This window comes from Sinocyclocheilus anshuiensis, unplaced genomic scaffold (genome assembly GCF_001515605.1).
Source record: "Sinocyclocheilus anshuiensis isolate Anshui unplaced genomic scaffold, SAMN03320099.WGS_v1.1 scaffold67, whole genome shotgun sequence".
NCBI classification, from domain to species: domain Eukaryota; kingdom Metazoa; phylum Chordata; class Actinopteri; order Cypriniformes; family Cyprinidae; genus Sinocyclocheilus; species Sinocyclocheilus anshuiensis.
Window position 1 is genome coordinate 1,457,734 of NW_015552546.1, and position 9,006 is coordinate 1,466,739.

Below are 9,006 nucleotides of genomic sequence, written 5' to 3' on the forward strand. Positions count from 1 at the left end.
ATGGAATAACCGTTTTATAAAAGCAATAAGCCCCGTGAAGCCGTGGTTTACAATGAATTTATAACAGCTAAGGGGGTTTTAGGCACTCCGCTTCACGTCGTGCCTAACAACGCCCCTTAGCTGTTATAAATTCACTGTAAACCACGGCTTCACGGGGCTTATTGCTTTAATTATTTTACAGAAGATTTCTATTTCAAATAAATGCTGTTTTTTTAACTTTCTATTCATCAAAGAAACCTGACAAAAAATGATTAGTTTCCACAAAAATATTAAGCAGCACAACTGTTTTCAATCATGATAATAATAAGAAATGTTTCTTGATTAGCAAATCATTATATTAGAATGATTTCTGAAGGATCATGTGACACTGAAATAATGATGCTGAAAATTCAGCTTTGCATCAGGAATAAATTACTTATGAATATCCATTCAAATATACAACAGTTATTTTAAATTGTAATAATATTTCAAAGAGTATTACTGTTTTTTTTTACTGTATTTTTGATCAAATAAATGCAGCCTCTTAAGAAATGTTTTGAACTATAGTGTGTAAGGAATAGTCTTTACTATAGTTTATTTTAAACCTTGCAATGTTAAAAGTATTTTTTAATATTAAAAGTACAAATGTTGCATGTAGTATCTCAATATGTCATTGAAAATCGTTATAAAAATAAGTTAAAAAAAATTGTTTTACAAAGACATGCCATACCATAGGAAAGGAGTATTTCATGCCAGCTTTCCAAATAAAAGCACAATTTCTTCTTACAGCTTTTATGTGTAAATCTTTTTTGAATGGTTGTTAATTTGATCGGAAATTTCCATAACTCAGTCTTTGCTTTGTTCATTTTATCTGTGAAGCTCATTTGCTCATTTTATTGTTCTTCAGAGAGGTGCTCGGACCCATTTTTGAGCGCAAGGGCATTGAATTATCCCGAGTGGATCTGTTCCTGGACCAGTCCAACACTCCACTCTCACTCCACTTTGAGGCGTATCGTTTCGGAGGACATTACCTCAAAGTGAAAGGTAAGAGTCTGAAGCGTGACGCATCTTCTGCGGTGCCCAGCTGCTTCTCATCCACATCGTTTCCAGCTAATCACTGTGACCACTTATCTCTTCAGTCTTGCAGTCAGCATTTCGATAACCCTTTCTTCCTGCACATTTACAGCATTGAAGTTCAAAACATACACCAAATCTCTGTATTACACAACACAGCCGTCATTGTGTCCACAGAACCAGACAGTTTCCCAGGAAATGAGGTGTGACCAATTACACTTCATTAGAGTTGTTATGCATCTAAAGGAGCCTCACAGGGACATGCTGTTTCTTCAAGTAGATCATCACATTCACACGACGCGTTTCCTGATTATACAGCCATGTGCCTGTCTTTACAAATCCCCATCCCCATGTCTTTAATCAGATAACGCAACACACGCCGACACAGGCATCCCACGGGTGCTGGATGGCCGCTTGCGTAATACACAGCCTGTGACGTGAGAACAAAGAGAGGGTTAGCATTAAAATGATTGGGACATTAGCAGCCGGACTGAAGAGTTTCATTCATGCTGAAAATCTGCTCTGTTGAAGACCTTCTGGCACTTTTATTAATACTAACAGCGGATATCAGTGATAATGAATATTTGGTGGTAATATTTAACAAACAATAATCCCTTGTAGTGTTGGTCTTGCTTTATTTGTATTTTTTTATTATTTTATTTAATTGTTTAATTTAAATCAAATTTTTTTTATTTTATTTTATTTTTTATTGAATTTAACAGGAATTATTCCTTTTAAAAATGACAAAAGCATAATGATATTAATATCACTATTATTATTATTATTATTATTATTATTATTATTCTCAATGATAATAATAACAATAATAATCTATAATTGTAATGTTGGTATGTCATATTTGAAATATTGGTATGCCATTATTTAAAATAGTGATTTATTTAATGTCATATTTAAAATTCTGATTTATAAATGCAAATAGCCGTTCAAAGCAATGTGCTCCACAGTTAAAGTTATTATTTATTAATATAATATATTATTACATACTGGAATTGTCCTTTTAATTTTTTTAACTATATTTTATTAGGATTTGACTTTTAAAGTCATTTGATTTCTTTTGCAGTGATCTATTTCCTAATCAGTGTTTTCAGAATAAGAATTTGTTCACATTCATCCGATTAAATGAGTATTTCTTACAAAGGTTGTTTTTGTGCAGCTCGGCCCGGCGATGAGCTGAAGGTGGAGCAGAGCGTGAAGGATCTGCACTCTCTCAGTCTACCCAACATGAAGCCGTCAGGAGGGGGCAGCGTCTACATCCTCACACCGGGCAGTGAGAGGGCCGAGCACGGGTCCCTGCCGCGCCGGGAGGGCGCTGACATATTGGTCAGTGCTTCTGCTGCTTCCTGTGTACAGCCACTCATGCCTTTCAAAAGCCAGTTTGTGTCATGAAGTAAATTACATTTAAAAAATCTGTTTTAGAAACATGGCCTAATGTTCTAATGGATGCCGATATGTTACATATAATACTTACAGTGTTGGTTAAGGTTTTTAGTCGTAATTTAGTTTTACAAGACCATTGTTTGCCCCTTAGATTTTATTTAATTTTTGTGTTATAAATCCATTTAGAAACATGGCCTAATATGCTTATGGGTTATATTTATTTATTTTTCATTTTTGACTGCCTTTTTTTACAGTCCTTATAGTGTTCCCCCTAGTGTGGGGGATTATTGTGTTTTATTTTGTAGATTTTGTCTTATCTGTTTTAGAAACATGGCCTAGTGTGCTTATGGATTTTTAAATTGACCTTTTCCCCCCAAACATTTTATTTTTACACTAAGTTCTTACAGTATTTTTAGTTTTAATTTAGCTTTAGACCATTTTCAGCCACAGGTATAGCCATAGACAGTAGGGGGTTATTTTTATTTATTTTTTTATGTCATCTGCCAAACATGGCCTAATGTACATTTTCTTTTTTTCTTATTTTTTTTCTTTTTACATATTTTATTCAGCTTTTAATTATTTTATTTTTTTTTACAGTTTTAGTTTTTGTGTTTTTAGTCATAATAGAATTTTACAAGACCATTTTCTGTCCTATCGATAGTAGGGGATTATTTTATTTTATTTTATTTTTATTTTTATTTTATGTCATCTGTTTTAGAAACATGGCCTTATGTGCGTTTTCTTTTTTTTCTTCTTTTCTTTTTACTTTTTACATATTTTATTCAGCTTTTAAATTTTTTTTTTTTTTTTACAGTTTTAGTTTGTGTTTTTAGTCATAATTGAATTTTACAAGACCATTTTCTGTCCTATCGATAGTAGGGGATTATTTCATTTCATTTCGTGTCATATCTATTTTAGACACATTTTATTTTTTACAGCAAGTCCTTATAGCATTTTTTAGCCCTTATTTAGTTTTACCAAGACCATTTTCCATCCCTTTAAAAGTCAACAGGCTTCTTTTTTGCCACTTTGAGACTTCTATACATAAATGATCTCTGTTATGACTGGCTAATCTATTTGTGTGTAAAATAAGCATGTTTGCTGACCCTGTTGGCTCTAAATTCATGCGTCCCTCTCTTTCTTGATTTCTTAACACCTCAGTCCCACTTCAACTTCCTTTTAAGGTGCCAGCTTGGTGTATCTTAAGCATAACACATGACCTCATACAGGAAGCTTACTGAGTGCATCCTCCGCCACATACGGCACTCTGACCCTCTGAATGATGCTGGCGATTGTTTGGTTTTTAGCTCTTTTCTGTAGAAGTGACTGGTGACTCTTTCAACATCATGGGGTTGGATTTCCCCAGCTGCACCGTGATCCTCAGTAAAGCTGGATTCATGGAAAGACAAGCCTGAACATACTCCTGTGTGCGTGTACAAACATATCCATGCAGGCCTTGGAGATGAGTGCAGACTGTAGGATTGAAGGCCAAGGCCTGTCGATGCACCTCGTGGGCTTTTACTGTGATTTGAAGTTGAATCGTCAGGCTTAGCAATAAAAACTTGAGAACAGAGCATTCAGGTCTAGTCTGTGTCATCCCATAAGGCTTTGCTTGGCGTTGTGTGGATGTAGGTTACGTAACGGCATAAAACAAGTCTACACGTGTTGGACGAGTGTTGCACAGGTATTACGCATCAGACCTGGGTTTGTTTTTCTAGTTCTTCTTTAACACTGGTCTTTTGGAAAAAACGCAGAATCTTACTAATCAGACCTGGGATTAGATTTACACTTTTTTTTTATTTTTTAATTTGTGATAAAAGGTTCATTTGCAATCCAAAAAGGATTCCAAAAAGAAAATTCTCTGCTGAGGTTTTGTAGTAATTACGGTTTCTTCTTTGGATAAGGAATAAAAACTCAGGAAAGATGCTGTACGTCAAATTATGCAGCTTGTTTAGAAAAGGTGTGCAATTTTTTCCATCGATTTTAATACAAAGAATGGCTGTTATTTCAGTTTCTGCTTTCACAGATGTAGCGTCTGGACCAATCAAAAACACAATTTTTCATTTGATTTAACAAATCAGTTATTCATTAGATTAACAAGTCGTCACAGACCCCTCACCCAATAGACTGGGCGCCAGGATGTCTGCGAATGACCACAGGCCACTGGTTACCATGGCAACCCCGACACCTTTGCTAAGACCAGAGCCATTTACGACCTGATGGAATGTGAGTAGGGAAAATCACTGCATGTTCCATAGCAAGAGGCACAATGCACAGTAGAAATGGACTTTTCTACTAATTAATCCATAGGAAAACCTTTCTTTGAATGAACACACATAGCCTTCAGGTCATCGTGTATGTTGTCTTTGGCTCCCTGAAAACCCTGAAAACCTCTGCAGCTGCAGAAGAAAAAAAAATAAGTTTAATTCAGGTGAACCGAAACAACGCAGGTGAATGCCACCTGCAAGCAGCCAGAGGTGAATTCAATGTCACGAACTGGAATATGCTTGCAGACCACAAGGTGAACAGACAGGGAATGATTCGCTACACAGACGTCGCCACTGGTGTCGTTTAAGGCTAGTGGTTTTGGATTCACACATTTGTTTGATAATGAGCAGCATGAGTTTGCATCATGGTATCAATTTCCACATTTGTAAGGTCCACCACCCCCTTGTTTTCCAGCAGAGCATTCCTTATCACTCCGTTACGCAATTCCCATTGTAGTTTTTCATTATATGGAAATAGCACAATGTAACGCAAATGTTTCCCAAAAAAATATTATTTTTAAAGAACTTTTATGGCCATTTAATGTATCAACTTTTTATCATTAAATTTGACTTGATCAAGAAACATCCTGATAGATTTAAGTAATTTATGTTATTTAAAAAATAATAAATGAATTAAATGGCAATCAAGGTTGTGAAAAAAGTATGAAATTTTTTTATAATAATAATAATAATGTTTATTTATTTACAAAATATTATATTTTAGTTCTGTCAAAATTGTAGTGAAATATTTTTGGTCAAAACTAGGGATATGCCGGTATCAAATTTTCATGTTGCGATTAGTTGCTAATGCTTTTATCACGGTATACGGTATTATCACGTATTATTATTATTATTATTATTATTATTATTATTATTATTATTATTATTATTATTTCTGCAGTTTAGCGCCATCTGCTGTCAGAGAGTGAAAGTTCGCTTTCATTCAGAGTGTCTCTCACATGTTCTGCCATGTGCTTCTGGTTCATGCTTATTTACATCAGCGTGCGCGCGGGTCTTTCACGCAGCATACAGCGGTGTTGTGCATTTTGACCAGTTTATGGGAAAAGTATTCTTAAAATGCATTCAAAATTCGGAATAATTTGTTATATATAATTATTCACGGTATTTAGAAGTGCCCACGATAACAATATCGTGCATATTCATTACCGTGATATATCGCATTACCGAATACGGGCACAAGCCTAGTCAAAACACAGCAAAGAATTGTAAAGAATTTACAAGTTTTTGTCGGTAAGATTTAAAAAAAAATGTTTTTTAAAGAAGACTGTTATGCTCACCAAGTCTGCATTTATTTAATACAGTAAAAACATTAATATTGTGAAATATTTTTTACAATTTAAAAGAGATGTAATATAAGTCTTTGTCTCTTATCAATTTAATGTGTCCTTGCAGAATTAGACAGACAGACAGACAGACAGACAGACAGACAAATAGATAGATATAGATAGATAGATAGATAGACAGACAGAGATACACAGATAGATAGATAGATAGATAGATAGATAGACAGAGATACACAGATACACAGATAGATAGATAGATAGACAGACAGACAGACAGACAGACAGATAGATAGATAGATAGATAGACAGAGATACACAGATACACAGATAGATAGATAGATAGACAGATAGATAGATAGATAGATAGACAGAGATACACCGATACACAGATACACAGATAGATAGATAGATAGATAGATAGATAGATAATATCATATGTTGTGATTGTTCTGACAGTAGCAGTGATCTATTGTCCTCCGACCTCCTCGTTTCCCGCTGATGGAATTCTCAGCTCATCTGCCAGCTATTCCGTTGGAATTTTTATAAGAGCTGCTGGGTTTTGTCTGTGAGCGCGTTTGACCTGTATGTGGTAACTCACCCACTGTGTCTTGCCCCCTCACCAAAGCCTGACCTTTAGAAAGGAACCCATCGCCCCTGGGATTATTGGTGCGGCGGTGACACCAGGACTCCTCTTTGAGGTTTGATTGGCCAGATCCGCCCCGGTGGGGGAGTGACCTTTGAAACGCGAGCGTTTGATGTAGCGCCGTGGCTTTTACGCTCCCAGGAGCTGAAAGACGAGTGTCTCACGAAAGCAGGTTTTCAGGTGAAAGTCGTGTTTTTGCAGTTGCAACTTTGATCCGGCCCTTCTTTTGACATCAACTCTCCTAAATATGACGGCCCTCTAGTGGTTATGTGTATAAATATGCATAAGCACAATGTGGTTACCATTGGTGTTTAGTTTTAAATTCACGCTAAGATTCTGTTGCTTTAAGCATGTGCTGTTGCGTAAGATTCATCCCTCACCTCAGAGACCTCGACTTCAGGCCTCTCCTCTTCACCTTTAACCTCCGGCTCTGTTGCATTAGTCAAATAGCCTCAGACTGATAATGCTAGCTGGCATTTGGGCTGCACCATTCAGCCACACAGACACATAGTAGAGCGATCTCACCTGTCTAATGACCTGAGAGGTGTATTACACAACACTTCAGGTGATTAAATCAGAAGTTCCCACTGCGCAGCGGCACAGAGAATGTGTCATTATGATGGATTTAGTAAATCTTGGTCATGTTGTGTATGCCAGACATCTCCAGCTACTAACTCTTTATCTATAATGTCTGAATGTCATTGCATTAGATGACAAACCAAGTGGCATCTGCACTCAAATGCTTCAGGATATTTTTTTCTAACATCACTTTTCTGAGCCATTTTTACTCATTGACTTTTAACTGACTGTTTTTCAATTTAATCATTTAACTTCTAACAAACACATTTTTGCAAAATATGTAGTTTGAAAAGTGTGCTTGGTTTTTTGGTTTAAAATAAATGCCACTTGGTTTTATGTTTTATCTTATTTAACCCCATAACATGCATACTTTTTCCAGCAACTAGAAATTTTCCAGCTTCTATATATGCATATGTACTACTACTACTACTACTTCTACTACTACTAATGATAATAATAATAATAATAATAATAATAATAATTAATTATTATAATAAATTGCAATAATAAATATATACAATAATATAAATAAAAATAAAAAATATTATTATTAGTAGTAGTAGTGCTAATGAAATAATAAATCAAAACTGTAATTATTATTAATAATAATAATAATTTTTGTTGTTGTTGTGGTGGTTTATAATTACATTTTTGCAACCGGATTTGCATTCGTTCGTTTGTTTATTCATTGATTTATTTATTTAGCTGTTTCCAATGAGGCTTACTTTGTATTGTAACATACATATTGTATTATTTTCATTAGCTTGCAAAAGAATCAATAGCTATACAGAAGCCAGTATTTCAAAATGTTATCAAATTGATGTGATTAATGTAAATATTTGGCCTTTAAGAAACATTTGTCTTCAGAGACTGCAGAGTTTTGTCAACAAAATGGCATCAAAAGCTGCCAGAGGAGTGTTAAATAAGGAAACGGTGTGTTTGATCAAATGTAACTCAGTCAATGGAATATCAACGGTATGGATAAACTGCACAGCATCTGTCGGCTGCGACTAACTGCAGGAAATGAGCCTTTTCCTGTTCCTATTTGACCTCTCTGATAAGAGACTGGTTCAAAAGTGTATTAATATCACAGCGTAGAGGTTAGTGTCGGAGCAGACAGATTTAATCTGCATCGGTTTCCCTCTTTAAATGAAAGGATCAAGTTGTTTGATATGTTAAGGTGTGGATAACTCTTGCAAGCTTTAGGAAAAAAAATATAGCAGATCTGTGTTTCTCAATCTCTCTCATTAAGCAAGGGACCAATGCAAACAGTAGTAATCATGTATTTACAGTACCTGGGATATCAACGAAGCACTCCTCTGTTAAGAGCACTTGACGCAGCAAACCCCCACATGTGATTGATGCTCTTGTGAAGTTAACTCAATTACCATGCAATTAGTTTCTTTTGCAAAAAATGGGTCTTATCTTCATGGGAAACTAGTGGGGTGAATTTAAAATGTTGTAAGATTTCTTAGCACACATTGTGTGGAAAGCATAAATCATAAATCACCTTAAAATTGAGAATTAGTAGTGTCTGTAATGTGAACTCTGAATGCTGCTATGTAATGGATTCGTTGTCTGTCAATACTGCTTTTTTATTTTTATACCCAGTGTTGGGGAAAGTTACTTTTAAAAGTAATGCATTACAATATGGCGTTACTCCATAAAAAAAGTAACTAATTACGTTACTTGGTTACTTTTTATGGAAAGTAATGCGTTACGTTACTTTTGCGTTACTTTTTAAATCTGGACAGGGCTTGCT

General features: G+C 35.2%; 1 protein-coding gene across 4 annotated transcripts in view; it reads left to right on the forward strand.

Moving 5' to 3' along the window:
• LOC107664198 (pleckstrin homology domain-containing family G member 5-like) overlaps positions 1-9,006 on the forward strand; it is a 79,445-nt gene that overhangs the window by 51,234 nt on the left and 19,205 nt on the right. For all 4 annotated transcript variants that reach the window (XM_016454692.1, XM_016454691.1, XM_016454693.1 and 1 more), the window contains 2 exons: positions 887-1,023; positions 2,228-2,394. In XM_016454692.1, the coding sequence (XP_016310178.1) occupies positions 887-1,023; positions 2,228-2,394 (304 nt within the window). The remainder of the gene's footprint in view (positions 1-886; positions 1,024-2,227; positions 2,395-9,006) is intronic.